The 19,058-nt window shown below is 39.3% G+C and overlaps 1 protein-coding gene across 8 annotated transcripts in view; it reads left to right on the top strand.

Annotated features, from left to right (window-relative positions):
- Positions 1-19,058, top strand: part of LOC143035188 (ankyrin repeat domain-containing protein 40-like) — a 62,125-nt gene that overhangs the window by 23,773 nt on the left and 19,294 nt on the right. For 4 of the 8 annotated variants that reach the window (XR_012967296.1, XM_076201875.1, XM_076201869.1 and 1 more), the window contains exons 2-4: positions 6,057-6,201; positions 13,064-13,209; positions 17,842-18,153. Coding sequence is in view for 7 of the 8 variants with exons in the window: in XM_076201875.1 (XP_076057990.1) it covers positions 6,057-6,201; positions 13,064-13,209; positions 17,842-18,153 (603 nt within the window). In the remaining variant the exon portion in view is untranslated. Of the gene's footprint in view, positions 1-1,455; positions 1,603-1,782; positions 2,067-2,263; positions 2,363-6,056; positions 6,202-13,063; positions 13,210-17,841; positions 18,154-19,058 lie in introns of those variants that run through there. The other 4 variants (XM_076201871.1, XM_076201872.1, XM_076201873.1 and 1 more) reach the window with 4 other exon arrangements.

Here is a 19,058-nt window from a genome sequence, read left to right on the forward strand (position 1 = left end):
TCACACTGCATTCAGAAAACATTGCATCCATACGCACGTTCTCGCCATGGATGCCCATATGTGGCAACACCGGGAAATCTCCTAGCCCCGCCTTATCGGTCATTTCTCCTTGCGCTGACTATAGTCCATAACCCACTATTGGAATTTCCTCTGAATAAAACATTAGTAAAATTTCACAGATAAACACCGTCTACAATTCTACAGATACAACAATACACCCTGCTTTTATAAACGTTCTAGATCAAATTAATCGTGAAGATAGAAAAAATAGTTTGAGTTAGAGGTGATTGTAAATGAAAGAGGGACAGGACGTTCAGACATACTGAAACAGGAAGAAGGACAGTGGTGCAAGGAACAAAACACTATAAGACCACTGGCCAGGTACTACATTCACCACATGTGATTCACCACGTCCTCGATCACGTGTTAGTCTCGTGATCGACAGCTATCCTTCCGGAGAGGAGAGGGAGGAAGAGGGAGAGGGGGGGAGGATGTGTTCTGACCCGACTCCTTTTGTGTATTCACCATGGTCTTTGGATCACGTGTTGGACTCGTGATCTACAGCTATTTCCCTCCCGGAAGAGAGCTCAGAGCTCGTATGACCGATCTATGAGTAATGCTGTGACCTTACACGCGTACCCCCCAACTCCCCCCCACTAGAGTTGGAGTAACGACTTGAAGCGCAGCGATACTGAAATTATTTCAGCCCTGGGCAAGATTCGAGCCCGGACCGCCGTAGTGTGTGTGTGTGTGTTTACCTAAATGTAGTATACATTGCACTCTGTGTGGGGACCATACCACACACTCTTGGATAATTCACTGTTGGGGCAACTCTAGCAGATAGCGCCGTGTCCCTTCTTAGCTCACTGTGTATGAAAGACCATCCTTTTCCCCGCACGGGTCAGAAGGAATGCAGTAAGACACAGCACCTTCACAGCAGGGCTCCACAGCTGAAGTTCGTTTACCTCTACCAATTCAAATACACAGTGTGATTTACATTATCTCTGCTGAGAAGCAAATATAATCAATTAATTAAGGATAAATTAAACTGACAACAAGAAATATATACTCGATGAAGTCTGGGTATATCCGTCCAGTTGAGTTTCATACGAATTGTTGGTAATTTACATTTTCTTACTGGAATATCTATAACTTCTCAAAACGTATTGCTTATGTTTTGATATCCAGTTGTACTGTACTTCAGGGTACATACACTTACTTAGAGAGGTTTAGAACCTCTAGCTCTGTATTTCTACCTTGTGGTCGTACATCATAGTTTTATTACTCCATTATACATCCAGTCACTTTTCAAATTTTATGGTGTCTGGATCTATAACACTTACATTTTTCATTATTTGTTTACTAACGTTTTCTTGCAAATATCCTCTGATCTTCAATTAAGTGCATTCTTCAAAGATAATTCTGCCAAAATAAAATATAGCTCTCGACGTGATTAATTTCTTGATAGAGTTAATTGACGTGGGATCTGAGAATATTTTTGATACAATATCGAAACTTGAATGCGATGGGAGTGGTTGACGTTAGCTGTTTATTTTCCTGAGCAGACGACGCGATAGACAGAAAGAAAAAGGTGTTTGCAAGGTACATGTCTGAAAAAACCTTAGTTTCTGTTTGTTTTGTGATTAACTAGGCACGTACTATAGTTAGAATATAGCAGAACTAGATTTCCTCCTCATTTCTTTAGTGAGCAGCATTAGCTAAATTACCTTGATATTAAATATCATTGTGATTTTAGGTACCAATAACCAAGAGGGATAAGGCACACTTTTTTAAGTTTCAGTTTTTATCTTACGAGTGAGAAATAATGAAAAAAGTGAATAAAAACTAATAGAAATAAGAGTAATTAAGTTTATGTTGGTGTAAGCAGAATACCATATCTTATACACGAACACGATAATGTGATGCATCTGATTAGATATCTGCAGATGTGATCATGTGTATATAAAATTACCTTTGAATTTTAATACGTGCAGTTCGGCCTAGCAATATAAATTTCCATACTCTTGGGTGTGACTCACATTTGCACCAATCTGAAGCTATACATAGTAAGTTTGCATTTTTAATTGTCATAACAGTTTGCTCAGAAATAACATACTTGAGTTACGAGTACTAGCTTGTATCTTGCAGATATGTAACACATTTTGATCTAAGTCATCCAGATTTGAATTACAACAAATGCCTTCAGTTTCAGAGTGAAACCCACAGACCCACTTTAGTTAGGACTGGTTTCTCTTTTATATAGGGTTCCAGCTGTTGGAGTTTAACTTGCCACCCTCCTGTAAAGAGGGTGCACTGATGGCATAATTGGAAGTGTACTGGTCTCACAATTGCCCACTTATAGGTTTGAATCTCTCACTTTTATCTGATTCCTAGTAGTGACAATTACCTGCCCCAAGCACAATGGGCAAAGGTGATGGCTTAGGCCGCAACTACAAGTCTCCTAGAGGATGTAAACTTTCTCAGGCAGACTTTGTCATCTTATTAATGTCTTGGTCATAGTGTATCTTTCAAAATTTTCAGTTCTAGATCAGTAACATGCACAGACATTGCAAGGGGCAGGTGTTTTGGGCAAGAAACTGGGCACTTCACTCTTTTGTATTATTCGTATTTGGCAACTATCCGGTAGGGTGCAACACCATTTTCCATATTTATAATTTCTGAATGGTAAGAAAATGGAAAAAGCCTGTGAGAAATAATTTTTCATTCCTTTTTATAAATTTTTGTGAAGGGCAGTTTTGGGACACAGGGCATAGGGGTAGGTGGTTGGGCACCCCCTTCTGCATAGGCCTGTTCGAGATCATAGCTTCTCTTATATAGGAGTAATTTTATTTGTATATTTATATGAGAGAAATACGGTAATGGCAGCGACATCAAACCGCCATTAGCGTATTTCTCTCATAGTTACAATGGCGATAAGCGTGAAAGGGGTTCGTCCCGGTCCTTACCCCACACCACTGGTGGGCTGGTCCTTGAGTAATACAGGAATTCGGATCGCCGTAATAAGTGATCTTCCTTCCCTCGGGAATCAGTTTGATTCCAGGTTTCAAGGATTTTATAGTCTCTGTGGTGTAGTGGTCTAGGGCGCCGTACAGGTAATTTACGGATAGCCGAGTACAGTGGGTTCGAGCCCCGCATGCAACTGTCATAAAAATTATTGGTATATTTATATGTTTTATTATTATACAGTTTGGTAGATTTTTAGAAGTGCACACCTATGCACTATAGCAATAAAATTAAATATTCATTTTGTAAATTATGATACATGAATGTAAAATATGTTTTTCTTGGCAGAAATCAATAACAAAAAAAATGCTAAAAGCAATACACTAACAAATGGAGCCACAATGACTGCTTGAGATGCCATCTTTTGTATTTTTACAAAATTAACAAATTTCTATTGTTATATTGCATAGGTGTGCACATCTAAAAAAAATACCTTCAATGCAGGGTGTAAATTATATCCTTCATCCATGTCATTTATATATATGGCAAACATGATTGGAGCCAGCACTGAACATTGCAGGACATCACTTATATTTCTTCCCATTTCGAGTATTTATCTCTAATTACTACCCCCCATTTTTCTCCCAGTCAGGAAGTCTTCCATCCATTCCAATAATTTTCCTCTGATGCCACCTATTGATTCTATTTTTCTTCTTAATTTCTTGTGTGGTACCTTATCAAATGCTTTTTGTAGGTCTAGATAGGCACAATCTGCCCATCCATCCCTCTTGTATTATTTCTATTAGTCTCAAATAGAAGTAGATCAGGTTTGTTGTACATGATCTTCCTTGTCTAAGTCCAAATTGATTTGGATTCAGTATAATTTTTTCTTCCAGATGTTTAACCCATCTATTTTTGATCACTTTTTCACATATTTTTGCTACTGTGCTTGTTAGGGAGACTGGTCTCTAGTTGTTTCCTCCTTTATATATTGGTATGATATTTGCATTTTTCCAGTCTTATGGTACCTTTCCTTCTTTGAGTGAGCACTTGATAATATTGTATATTTTATTCGTTAACTCCTCTATGCATTCTTTCAATATCTAATTTGCAATTCCATCTGGACCATGCGATTTCTGACATTAAGGGTTTTTATTTGGTCGATGATTTCCTTCTTTGTTACAGTTATTTCCTTCATTAGGGGGAATTTCTGTCTTTCTATTCCCTCACAGTTAGGTGAGTTCTCAATTGTGAATACCAATTTGAAATGATTGCTCATAATATCTGCCATTTCTTGTTCTGTATACAGTCGTACCTCGGTACTCGACCATAATCCGTTCTGAGGTGGTGGTCGAGCACCGATTTGTTCGAACACCGAAACCAATTTTCCCCTTATCACTGTCTTTCTTTGGACCCATTATTAAGGGCTAGAGCAACACGAAAAAGTTTAAATCTGGGAAGAAATACTCAATCAAACTGTGTACGTCTTACTCCGCTGGCGGTCTGAGTCGAACTGACGCTTACCCGCTGTTCGAGCTAGTCGAGTACCGAAAATCTGTTCGAGGTCCGATGCATTTTCTACTCGAATTTTTTGGTCGAGCACCGATTTGGTCGAGTATAGAGGCGGTCGAGTACCGAGGTACGACTGTATTTATAATTTCCCTGGCGCAGCTTTTCTATTTCTTGTTTGTTTTTTAGTTTACCTATTCACATATTGATGTAAAATAGTTTAGGCTGTTCCTTGCATTTTTTTTTTATTATTTCTTTTTCATAGTTTCTCTTTTCATCTCTGCGTATTTTTACATAATTGTTTCTTAGTTTGATGTATGTTTGCCATTTGCTATTTTTTTTCTTTTCTTTTTTCCATTTTTTCCAAGCTTTGTTTCTTTTATCTTTAGCTTCACTACATTTTTTATTGTACCAGTTCTTTATGTATACTCTTTCTTGCTTTTGTTGTGGTACATATTTGTTCACTTCCTCATTATAAATTTCTTTTAGTATATTCCATTTCTCTTCCATCCTTGTTTCTTCATTTAGGAATTTTTCCCAGTTTGTGTTACGAAAGAATTTTTAAGTTTCTCAAAATTCATTTTGTTGTACATTGGTCTTCCTATTCTTTCTCATTTCTTCTTAGGTCTATTTGATCTTTTAGTTAGAATTCTATTAGTACATGTTCACTCTTTCCTATTGGTGTTTTGTAATCTATTCTGTCAACAATTTCAGGTTCTGACATAAGTAACAAATCCAATCTTGATGGTTCCTTATTGTTTCTGTATCTGGTATTTTCCTTTATCCACTGAGTCATTGTGTAATCAATGGTCATATCAAGCAGCATGTTGCCCTAGATGTCTTCTCCACCCTTTTGTGTGAATCTGAATGGACAACCAAGGATGAGATGGATGGATGGGGTGATGGGGGCATTGAGAAAGAGGAGAATGTCTGTTGAGCAAGGAAGGGAGGAGTGGAGAGTGGCTGTTTATGGATGATACTGTTATGCAAGGAAGGGAGGGGCAGGGGATGGGGGAGAGGGAGTGCTTATGTGTGATTGATGTTTTGATTCAGCCCAAAGGGATTTCTCTCTGTCCTCTATTTTTCTGCATGACAAGATGGAGAGGGGAGGTTGCTGATTAAGTGAAGTGGCCTTGCTGAGGAATTACTGTGTCTTGCTCTATTGCTTCCAACCCAGGGCAGTGGGCAAGATACAGGGATGACCTGTCATCCATGAGGAGTTAAGATGAGAGGGAGGAAGGGGTGGTGGAGGGAAATGAAATGGGTGGGAGTAGGTTTTTACCTGCAAGTTGAGGTAGCTAGGCATGGGAAAGAAACATTCATCTCCTCCCTCCATTCACCCCAGTCCTCAAAGGATGATTAGTTTTGTAAACTCCCTGTTCTAAATTGCTTCAGGAACCTTTCATTATTTTGAGTTTATAGTCTGTTTCCTTTCTCTTTTATATAAATTTGCCAGGTATGTATATTATGTTGTACATCGCTTGAATGTAAGGTTAGAATATGTGCACTATATAGTAACACAGAAAGAGGAATTTTGTATTGGTTTCATGTGTGGAGAAAATAATGCAGATTTTTTTCCCTAGCCCTTGGAGGTATTTGCAGGATGGATCCAGTCAAACAGAGTGAGGAAAAATTCCGAGAAGCTTGTTGTTATGGAGACACAGAAGCCTTGACATCTTTAGTAAACAAAGGGATCAACATTAATTGCAAGCACAATATTAATGGATGGTATGTCCCTATTATTTCTAAGGTTCAAATTTTGTAAGGAATAATTTATTGAAATGCAGGCTTTTGTATATAATTTTTCATGCCATGGTAAGTTGATAGTGCCCTTCTTTTATTCCTTGTGTGTATATACCATATATTTTGGCATATAGTTTATGTTCATATAAGGGAATGTTGAAATTTCAAACTTAAATTTCTTACTTTTACTTTTAGCATGTATTGATTACACAAAGTCACTTCCAGATTACCAAACCATTTTTAGTAAAATTTAGATAAGTGAGTACCATTCATCAAATATGATGATAGACCATTACAAACAGTTAAATACCTTGAATGTATATACATACAGATACCAAAAGGCCTTTTCCTTCTTACCAGGGATGTGGCTAAGTCAGAGCATACACACATCCCCCTCGCTCATCCAGAAACACATTGCTGGCCCTCCCATATTAGCATCTCATGGATGAAGGGTCATCCCTACCCCTGCCACATTGCTTGGGTCAGAAGCAATGCGGCAAGACACAACACCTTTGGAACCGTTCCCAGCAACTGGAGATGATTTACCACCATTGCCTCATTATATGGAAACACCCTCCCCTTCTCATTCTAATAAGAAATATGTGGAGTTAAGACCTTTGTGCTGCATCAATTTTTGTCTTATTCATGGACAACCACTTTCCATTCACTCCTTTTTTACTGTCTAGTCCTTGTTCAACAGACATTCTTCTTGCATCCAATGCCCCATTCACCCTGTTCATCTGCCTCATTCTTTGCCTTCCCATCAAGTTTTCTACATCCACTTATGCTTTCCACACCTCTTTTTTTTTTTTTTCTTCACTCATTCTTTCCATATGCTCAAGCCATCTCAATATTCCTTGATCAATACTATCTGTCTGCTCTCTGCTATGCTTCCATATTTCTCACTCTATCCATCTTCATAACCCCCACCATAGTTTTTAAATACTTATTCTCAAACACATTTAGGCTGTTCTTTTCTGCCTCTTAAATTCCTAGTTTCTGCTTCAAATATTGTTTTGGGTACAACCACTCCATCTTAGAGTCTTCTCTTTGTATTCATCTCCACATATCTATTTCTCATGGCATTTTACATTCTACCCCTACTCCTCTGTGCCCTCCTACTTTTACCAGTCTCTCACCCTTTAAACTCGCCTCCAACCCACTTTACTTTTGCTTACATTTACTTTCAGATTTCTCCTCTTGCATACCCTCACAAACTCTGCTACTAACTGCTTCAACCTATTCACTCACTCAGCAACAAACAACAGCTATTTTACTTCCCATTTCCTTCCACTATCACTAACTCTGAACCATTGCCCACCCTTACATTTAGCTCCCTCACTACCCCATCCATATTCACATTGAACAACCATGGTGACATTACACAACCCTTACACAGTCCCACCTTAATCTTAAACCCTTCATTCTCTCCATTGAATGTGTCATCAGTAATAAAGTAATACCTTAATTATTATCTGAAAATTGTCAGTATGTTTTCTATAAGCCTTTGGTAAATACAGTACTGTGTATAGTGATCTAATAGATGTGTTCAAGTGGATCAAGGACTTTAACAAGGGTGATGCAAAAAAGGTCATCATATTTAGACAACAAGGCAGGACTCAAAGTTATGGATTTAAATTGGACAAATTTAGATTTAAGAAGAAAATAAGCAATAATTAGTTCACCAATAGGTCAATGAATGGAATAGACATAGTAACTATGTAGTGAATGCTAAAACTATCAGTTGTTTTAAGGGAGTGTTGCATTAGTGTGTAATTCCTCAGGCTATTGTGTTCCTCCCATGTATATATAAGGCATAGTGAATATTTAATGAAGATATAGTGAGCTCTAGTGAAGCTCTAATTATTTAATGGAAAATCCTTCCACATCATTCAGCTTGGTATGAAATGAAAGAGTCTGGGGAACAAATCTTATTGAATAATTTTTTTTCAAACTAATACCTCTGATTTTTTATTAATTTGTTTCTCTGAATAATTAAAAGATGCTGCAATGTTCAGGTTTCATAAATGATAATAAAAAAAAAGAAATAAATTTTTTATTTTTTATCATAGAAAATAAAGAGCATGATTTCTTTCAAATGAAACAAAAATGTCAAAAATCCATAAAGAACAACTGAAGATATTACAACAGAAAGAACAAAAATGTAAACTTTACAGGACAGGGGATTTAAATTTTCATGACCATTTGTTTGATGGTTGCAATGTATAGCAAATATCCAACTTCTTCTTTGCTGATGAGGTGTGAGGTGAGGGTGAGTGGTGTGGTGTGGGTGGAGGAGGTGTAAGGTGGGCATGGCTAGTAAATGCTTGTGGAGTGCTGGGCTCAGCTGTGCTGCTTTTCTTCTCTTTCTTTTTCCTTCTTGTTTTTTCCCGTCTCATTTTATGCAATGGGGGGACGGAGAGGGGGGGTCGCCGATTTAATGAAGTGGCCTTGCTGTGGATGTGCTGTGTCTTGTGACACTGCTTCTGACCCAGGGCAGTGGACAAGGTGCAGGGATGACCCGTCATTCAGGAGGTGCTAAGATAAGAGGGAGGGTGGAGGGGTGTGGAGTGTATTCAGGGATGGAATGGGTGGAAATGATTTTATGCCTTTTTCTTTTTGGCTACCCCCCTTGTAAGGGGGAAAAAGCCTTGGTATATGTATGTATGTATCTTGTTTCTATTTCAGGCACTCACGGGCCCTCTCTATATTCTGCCGCTTCACTCTCTTGTTAATTTTTCCGTGATCACAGCAACAATACAGGGCGAGGAATCAAAATTGTTGTGTACAGTGAGAGCGCCAGGAGCAATGTCACCTTACTTTGACCTTTTTAAGAGTACTGGTGCCCTGTCCACTGTCTTTGTGGGGTATGCTGGTGGGAGGCATTGCCAAATATCTCCATAAACACAATTCTGTAGCAAAAAACGAAATAGCTATAGAAATGTTGATGCTATTTCAATATACAGAATGTTTTTATGCAATGGGGTTGCCAGAGGTTGCCAATATTTTATCTGTTTTATGCTGTACAAAAACTAAAAACTAAATGCAGTTGTATAACTTTGTATGAGTGTTGCCACCCTCATAGAGATTCTTTTGAAATGTTTACATAAAATTCACTCATGTATCAGAATTTTTTTAATGATGGCTGACAACGCTCCCTTAAAAAAGGGTTAGACAACTTTATGGATGGGGATGACAGGTGGTAATGGACATGGAACTGCCTAGTGTGGGCCTTATGGTCTCTTGCAGTCTTCTTCCTTCTTATGTTTTCATAGAATTATGATAATTGTTGCCTCAAATTTCAGTAAGTGGAAAACCTACATCCCTACAGCCATGTACATATTAATGATAATTGTTGCCTCTGATTTCACTGTTTGGAAAACCTACACCCCCATAGTTTTGCAACAGTCCTCAAGTCCTACAATTCAAAAGAGGCCAAGCCATGGTACCAAGTGGATGCATATGGTGGAGCTCCATGAGAGCTGACCTACGTCTTGCTAGACCTGAGTTGCACAAGGGCTCCTATCAGCTGGTGTGCATATTGAAATTTTTCACTAGCATGGAGGGCATTGCAAGAGAAGATTGATTTTGATTTATTGTTTAACATTGTGAAACTGCCTATCAGGAGGCTAGGATGGATCCCCCTTGCAGAGGATATTGTAGTGTGGAATTTAATGAACCATGCCCTTAGTTCAAGTCACCAGTAGCAAGGTTCAAACTGCCATCACCTTGACCTCTGTAACAAGTAGGAATGTCCTAACCTGGTTGGCCAGGTACATTTCAGGTTCATCTGAACAAAACTTTACAGGAAAATAACATAAAGCCATTAGAGACAAAAGGACAAGTTCCCTCACAAAAAATACTTCAAGCAGTGGGGGTACTGGTTGGAATGCCTCAAGTTGATGCACCACTACAGGACCCCCTCACTCACCCTACCATAGAAGTGAGGGAAACATCAATGGAAACAACAACTTGCACCAATAACAAACTGAAAGACATATTGTTGCATGCTAGACCCCCTGATATCCATCCCTCTGAATCCTCTGTCTCCAGAAAGGACAGAGTCGACCTGACCAAACTGTGGTGCAGGCACCACCCAGCCCTTCTAAGCTACCAGAAGAGGCTGGATGACTGGATCACAGATAACTATCCAGGATGTAACATTTCACCCCATACTATACAATACATTATGGAAGGCTGTAATGTACATAGTCACACATGCCAATAACACAGTATATGCTCTATAAAGGATTTGTGGGAAAACCGTGTTCCAGCTGTGACATTCTTCAGGAAGACAGGACTGCTCAGCCAGACAGTCTATGGAATGACAACAATAACAACAACAACAACACAGAGACAAAAACTGACATCACAACATGGATCCTGCAACACCAAACATATGCTAGTTCCAAAGTTGGCTCAGGAGGGTAGTATCATATGGGAGATGAGCAAAGGTACTGGCAGTACAATGGCCACAACAGGAGGAGAGTTGGAAGATAAATTTGCTCTTCAGATATATAGAGATATTAGAGAATTTATCCCAGTTTGTGTTTTGGAAATTTTTTCTTAGTTTTTACAAAGTCCATTTTGTTGTACATTAATCTTCCTTCTCTATGTTTGTCATTCCTATCTACATTGTTCTGTTCTTTTAATTCAAACTCTATTAGTATATGGTCACTCTTTCCAATTGGTGTTTTATATTCCATTTTGTTCACAATATAGGGCTCAGAAGTTAATATTAAGTCTAGTTTCAATGGTTCCTCATTGTTTCTATATCTAGTATTTTCCTTAACCCATTATGTTAGGGTGTATTTGATGGTCATATCTAGTAGAATGTTGCTCCAAAGTTCATCTCCCCCTTTAACTATCATTTCTTCCCAGAGTATGTCATTTGCATTAAAATGGCCCATGATTACTATGTTTCCACCCTCTTTCAGTAACTCGTTTAGCACAATCATTGTGGCTTCCAGTAATTTAGAATGCTCGCTGTCCGACCACACGTGTTTTTGATGGTACATACACTACTAAAAATTTTTGCTTTTCATCTTTTTGTTTGCAACTTTGATCATAATTAATTCTACATTGCCTTGGCCTTCAATAATCTTTGTCACATTTAGACCATTATTGGTCAATATCATGACACCTCCTCCCTGCTTGTCTGTTCCATTTTTCATCCAGTGGTTGTATAGACCATGTCCCACTATGCTTGTTTTTACAGGTCCTTTCAATTTTGTCTCCACTATTCCCATGATGTCAGGTTTTTCTGTTTCTAGATAGTCATTTAGTTAATTGATTCCAGAGATCATGCCATCGATATTTATGTATGCCACTTTTTGTTTCATATTTTCCTTTCTTTTTTGGTTTAAGTTTCCATTTTTTGATGTCCCATTTTTTCAGTCACTAGTCCAAGACTCTCAAAAAACTCATTGTTTTCCGTCTCTGTTCTCTTCTCATTTCTATCATTGGTTTCAATTCTGAGACCTTTATCTTTCTCTTTCTCATCATCACTCATTCCCTTTTGTATCCATATATGTTTGAATTTCTCGCTGTTTGCCAGTTTAACAGCTTTCGATAATGCCTCCTCAGCTATCATTTGAGTTTAGTTTTATTTTCAGAGGTCTATATTGTTTTTCTTTTGAATATTTGCCTATCCTATGGATTTCATTGATTTCTTTATAGAAATTTTGTTCTTCATCCTGTATTTCAGAATCTCCTTAGCTATTTCCTTCTCCTTTTCTCTCTGGTATCTATACATATCATGTTTTTCCTGGATAGCATGGACCACAATGCACTTACCTTTGTCAACTGTATGTGTGAATTATTTTTTGATGGAGCCCAAAGGGATTTCTCCCAGTCTTTAATGTTTCTGCATGAGGGTAGGGAGAGGGGGTGTCACCAATTAAATGAAGTGTCCTTGCTGTGGATGTGCTGTGTCTTGCTGCATTGCTTCTGACCTTGGATGATGGACTAGATACAGAGATGACCTGTCATCTAGGAGGAGCCAAAATGAGAGGGAGGGAGTGGTGGTGAATGGGAGTGGAATGGGTGGGAGTGGGATTATTCCTTTTGACTTTGGCCACCTCTATTGTAAGGGAGAAAAAGACCTTGGTATATGTATGTAAAATGATGTGTGTTGATATTTTATACTTGTACTCTGTTGTTATATATTCCTGCTGCCCTGTAGTGGCATTCATAGAAAATTGGCACAAGTGAACAGCGTAGGATGCTGCATTCTCAACATCTAACCCTTGTTTTTAATTGCCCCACAATATACTCCACTGCATGATGTCGTACATTATCCCAACAGCATAAGTATCTGGGGATAAACAAAAAGAGGAGACTGTACAAAAAGGTGATTGTACCCATGACACTTTATAGGGCAGAGACTTGGAATTTAAGGGAGGCAGAAAGGAGGAACCTAAATGAGACAAAGTTTAAGAAATATGGAGGGTATTGTTAGGGCTCAGTACCTCTGAAGTGTTAAGAAGCAGTGATCTAGAATATAAACAGCATAAAATGTATGCAGCCAGTATGTTTCAGATATATGTCTAGCCAATAACTCATTAGGTGAGATAAGGTTAGACCACGCCACTCCTGCTTTGATACTTGTATTTCTGTGCATACTAAGGCTAAAGGGTAATTCTCCTTACATTATATATCTTATGAATATGAATGAATGAGTGTAGATTTTCATGTACATATGAAAAGAAGGGAATGGGTGGGCGTGGGTATTTACCTTATGACTTGGCTACCTCCCTGGTAAGTATATAGAAATGTTTGAGTTCATATTTAGTTGCTTTCAGATAATTTTCTAAAGTTTAAAATTCTTTTTCTGATGTTATCTCAGGACAGGACTCCACTGGGCCTGCAAACGAGAAAACGTGGAAACAGTGCGTTGGCTTTTAGCAAATGGTGCCGATATCAACATTACCAACAGTCAAAACCAGGTTGCAGCACAACTTACCAGTAACCCACAAATTTTAAACTTACTCGGTGTGTTGCGATTTTCTTTATTTTCACATTATGTGTATTTGTATTTAGGTATCTATATGATTGAATAATTATGCATATTATGTGTATAAAAAAGGTATATAAATAAGATCAAAAGTAGATATCTTCATGTAGTGGTTCTATGAAATGGCTGTCCAGGTGAAATCTTCCTGCCATCTGCTTTTGAAACTTGTCACTCTCCTCACCTCCATCCATAGGTGTAATCCCAAGGGACTGACACTTAGGCTCTGGTCCAGACCCAAGATCTTTCTTTATAAACTCTGACTGCATTTCCTCCATCTTTTCGCATAAGGAGAGTTGACAGCCGGCAACTGCTCCCTCTTTACTACATATATAAGCTACTGACTGAAACAGTCCCACACTAGTACATCACAGATAACATTCCAATGATTTTTTAAAGAGAGAACTATAGGAGGGGCTGAGGATCATCACTGGCTTTTGTAAAGCTGAAAGTTTCCAGTCTGTGAAACTCAAAGCAATAATTGTTGTTATTATTATTATTTTGACAGCCTGAAGGGATTTTTTCCCCATCTTCTCTTTTTTCTGCATGAAGGGACAGAGAAGGAGGGTTACTGATTAAGAAAAGCAGCCTTGCTGTGGATGTGCTGTGTCTTGCTGCATTGCTTCTGACTCAGGGCAGTAGGTGTGATACAGGGATGACCTGTCATCCATGAAGAGCTAAGATGAGAGGGATGAAAGGGTGGTGGATGGAAGTGGAATGGGTGGGAGCAGGTACATGCCTTTTGACTTGGCTACCTCTCTTGTAAGGGGGGAAAAAGCCCTTGGTATATAGTTAGATAGAATTATTAATTATTGTTATTATTATTATTAATTATTATTATTATTATTATTAATTATTATTATTAATTATTATTATTATTATTATTATTATTATTAATTATTATTATTATTATTATTATTATTATTATTATTATTATTTTAGTTGTTGTGATGGTAATGTAATATTATTTTTTTTCTTCGAACCCTGCTACCAACAAAGGTATGGTTCATTAAATTCTATTCTACAAGCTCCTCTGTAAGGGGCACCATCCCAGCCTCCTGATAGTGGGGAATTTGTGACATTAAGTCAAATCAGTCAATTGGTCAATCATTAGTTATTATTATCATTATTATTGTTACTTATCAATTATATGATTATTGATGGTGGGGATGGGGGTTGATGGAGATTTTTCTTTGAGTGAAGTATCACTCCCATGGGCTTTGTTTGAGCCCGTGGGGAGTAGTTGTGTGTGGATTATATTTTGACACAGCCGAAAGGGATTTCGTCCAGTCTTTTATATTTTCTGCATGAGGGGATAGAGAGGGAGAGTTGCTGTTAAGTGAAGTGGCCTTGCTGCTGATGTGCTGTGTCTTGCTGCATTGTCTCTGACCCAAGTGGTGGGTGGGAGACAGGGATGACCCTTCATCCATGAAGAGGAGAGGGAAACAAAAGTAGTGGATGGGAGTAGGTATGTGCCTTTGACTTGGCTACCTTCCTTGTAAGGAGGAAGAATCCCTTGGTAAATAGATAGATCATTAGTAGTAATAGTAGTAGTGTCTGAGAAGTATGGTAGGGGTTACTAGGTTGGATAGAGTGAGGAATGAGGAGGTAAGGAGGAGAGCAGGGTTGGAAAGGAAGCTGGCAGATTGGGCTGATGAAAGATTATTAGAATGGTTTGGGCACATGATAAGAATGAGTGAAGAAAGATGAGTAAAAGAGTTGTGGAAAGCAGAGGTCGATGGAGTGAAGTTGAGGGGATGACTGAGGTAGGAGTGAAGTTGAGGGGATGATATGGATGAATGGGGTGAAAGGGGCTTTGAGCAAGAGGGTGTCTGTTGGGCAAGGAAGGGAGAAGGCAGGGGATAGAGGTGAGTGGAGAATGGCTATGTATGTATGATATTTTGATACAGCCTGAAGCTGGAGATATCAACAAACCTGAAAATGGAGAAAAAACTAGAAAACAGAGAAAACTGAGCCAGGCTGATGGCCAAGTATAGTCTCAGAAAGGGCCTGATGTACAAGATCAGGAATAAGGAGGACCTGAAGAAGCTGACAGCTTGTTCTGGGGGTAGCAAGGCATTTGGGCTGTTGTTGTTGTTCCCTAGAGTGTCTGGCCAAGTAATTCCATCACCCTGAGGAACACCACAGCTGGAACAGGGTTTTCCCACAAATTCTTTATTGAGTGTATATTGTTTTATTGGCATGCATGATTGTGTACAGTGCAGTCTCCCATAATGTTTTGTATAGTATGGGGTGAAGTGTTACAGCCTAGACAGTTATCTGTGATGAGGTCATCCAGCCTCTTCTGGTAGCTTAGAAGGACTTGATGGTGGCTGCACTGCAGTCCGACCAGGTGGACTCTGTCCTTTCGGGGGAGAGAGGATTCAAAGGGATGGATATCAGGGGGTCTGGCATGCAGCAATGTATTGTCTTTCATTTTGTTGATGGAACAGTATATGATTATGGATATGCTTCTGGAGACTAGTGTCTGGTGGTTGTGGAGGAAGAAAAGAGAGTATTTGTGTGTGGTATAGGTATTTGGGTATTGTTTTTATATTTCTTGGCATGTGTAGGTGTTCTGCTATGCAGTGTAGTGAGTGTGCTGTTTGTGGAGGCTGCAGTGTTTGTGTGCCTCTCATGTCAAGGTGATCCTTGACTTTGAGGACTTTCATTTCATGGTGTAAGTGGTCTGTAGTTATTGTATTTATGCAGCCTGTAATTATCTTTAGGGCTTTGTTTTGTATGGTCTGTAGGGTGTTGTGGAGTGTCTTAGTGGAATTAGGGGCCCATGTGGGGCTCACATAACTTATCACTAAGTGTATACATTGTATATTGTAGTATTAGTTTCTTTGTTTTGTCCAAAAGTTGTTCATGGAAACATCTGGCAGGTAGTCAATGTCAGTTGATCTGGCAGGCAAGTGGCGGTAGTGGAGTGGTGGTAGTCAGCGGAGTTGAGGATTGGGGCCTCAAATGTTGGGCAGCCAATGTTATATGGCTTGAAGGCAAACTCTGATGGAGAGAGTATTGGTTTTCATTAGCAATGAAGTTGGATGCCAATATTATATGGCTTGCTCTAAGTGCAAGAAAAGGGGGAAGGGGAAGAGATGGTGTGGGAGGTGATGACTGCATTTCAAGTCATGTTCTCAGGCAGTCTAACTCTTTGTCTGTTTTGTCCATCTTATATACATGCCTGGGAAGTCACTCAAAATGTTCTCACAAAGACAGAGGGTATGGGGGGTTGGTATCACACGTGTGTTCCTCAAAGAAGCTTTGTGTCTCATGTGGCCATGTGAGGTGCTGGTTGAATCATTGCTGGGACCAATGCTGGTACTGCACATGAGTTCCTCAAAGAAACTTTGTGTCTCACATGGCCAGGGAAAGTGCTGATTGAGCCATCGTTGGGATTGATGGGGACTTTATGTGTGTTTCCTCAAAGAGGCTTTGTGTGGGTCATGTGTCCTGCTTCGGTTCACGCAGCCAGGTGGCACATGAGTCACATGGCTAGCCCCATGAACAATTCCCTTTGGGGGGGGAGGGGATCTCTCAGGGGTCAAAAGTTGTGGGACAGGGTAAGGACACCCCTACACAGTTGACCTTTCCTTCAGCTTGGACATTGTAGATAATAGTGAGATTGTTCTGTAGGGTACTGGGTTTTCTGGGTATATGTTTGGTTTCAAAATAGAGATTATATGAGCTCTTTCCCAGGTGTTTGAAATTTTGTGTAAATAGGAGTAGATGAAAATTTAGGTATGGCTCTTATGGCTGTTTGACTGAGGTGTTTCAGATGGATAAACACCTTACAAAATATGCAAAATGAATTATTAAGGATAATAACTGGATGCACCAAAACCATTCCAATAGAACACCTGCACACTGAAACCAGAAGCTTCCCCATAGGATATAATTTGAAAATAATGGCTCTGTGCAATAACCCCTAACTCTACTCATTTCATTACATTATGCAAGGACAGCCAACTGAATGAAAAGAAAAGAAAAAATCAAACATGCAGCACTATCACTTGCACCACACAGTACATTCACACTTGGACTACAAAGGAGTCTCTTCAAGACAGACTAAACTCAATACTCCACCAGACCTCCCCAGCATCAGCCCCACAGAAAAATCCCTCTCAAGAGAAACAATAACAGCATTAGTATGCCTATGTTCAGAATACCATGCAGCATAGTATAGGCCTGGCTACAGAATCAAGCTGGCCCAGATGCCATCACATAGAGGACATTTAACATCTCATCTTACAATGCCCCACATGAACTATTCCCAACCAATAACACAATAGTTCTTCCTTAAGTGACTTATGAGCCAATCTAATGGCTGTGGCTGTTGTCAGTTACTTGTGAGCCATGTGTCTCCTGCAAGAAAGACCTACTGGGGCAAGGAATTGATCAATTGCAGATCTGCAGACATCCATATTGGGATATTAGACATCAGATTAGTTTACACCCTCAGTATTTGTAATACAAATTTCACATGAATCTTCATATCCTCAGCTTTGAAATGGTAAGATTTTCATGTCTGTTCTGTAGATGTAGTAAACTAAGGACCTACACTAAATGGTACCATACATTATTTATTCACATGTTTGATTTTCCAGGTGTTGACCCAAACTCTGTGTCTCCTGTCACTTCTGTTGCCTCACCCCCTATCACTCCAAATTACTTAGCCAATCCACCACTTGACTACAAAGTAGATGTTTCAAGCAATCCCTCAAAACCATCTGCACCATCTATACCTTTTAGCAACCAAGTCTCCAATGTTTCAAAATGGCCAGCAACTTCAGTAGCATCACAGTCACAGATGGTCAATGGAATACAAGAACATGTACGGAATAATTCCATTTCAAGTGGAAATTCTGGTCCTGTCTCTCATTCAACATCACCTGCAAAACAAATGTTGCTAGATACAGGTAAAATTGAAAGTGTTATATCGCTGAAAGGTAGCAACTAGGCAGTAAAATTTTAGTCTTGGACCTATCTTGCAGGAAATGGGAAACCCACAGCCCCAGGTTATCTAGCCATAGCAACCAAGTTGGCTTATAGATCACAGAAAAGAGAGAGAGAGAGAGAGTGAGAGAGTTGGGCATGTTTTGTGGTGATTGTATATGGGGCATGTGGTATCAGTTTCCAGGTGGATTCTATGTTAACTTCTTCAATACGAGTCAAATTCTTGCATGCAGCATCATATTTTACCTAGTTGTGTTTTGACGCAGCCTGAAGGGATTTCTCCCTGTCTTCTCCTTTTCTGCATGAGGGGATGGAGAGGGGGGGTTGCCGATTTAAGGAAGTGGCCTTGCTGTGGATGTGCTGTGTTTTGTGACACTGCTTCTGACCCAGGGCAGTGGGTGAGATGCAGGGATCATCCGTCATCCAGGAGGTGCCAAGATAAGAGGGAGGAAAGAAGGTGGAGGGGAGTGAATGTGATAGGGATGGAATGGGTGGGAGTGGTTTTTATGACTTTGTTTTTTGGCTACCTTCCTTATTAGGGGGAAAAAAAGCCTTTGGTGTATGTATGTATGTATTTACCTAGTTGTATTTTACAGGAAGAGAGCTATGCTTGTAGTGACCCACTTTTGTATCTCTCGGTATCCAGTTTGATCTTAAGTTCTTGTATAGTTTTTGCACTCGCTGTTTCCTCATTCAGTTTGTTCCAGATATCTATCACACTGTGTGGGAGGCTATTCTTTTTCAGATCTCTTCTGTAACTATCCTTTTTAAGTTTCTTTTCATGTCCTCTTGTTTTTCTCCTATCCCAATTTAGTAAGTCATCTCTGTCAAGGACTTCCATCCCTTTCATATTTGTGTAGATGATCAG

The sequence above is a fragment of the Oratosquilla oratoria genome, chromosome 18 (genome assembly GCF_046742065.1).
Source record: "Oratosquilla oratoria isolate Oo_2021 chromosome 18, ASM4674206v1, whole genome shotgun sequence".
NCBI lineage: Eukaryota > Metazoa > Arthropoda > Malacostraca > Stomatopoda > Squillidae > Oratosquilla > Oratosquilla oratoria.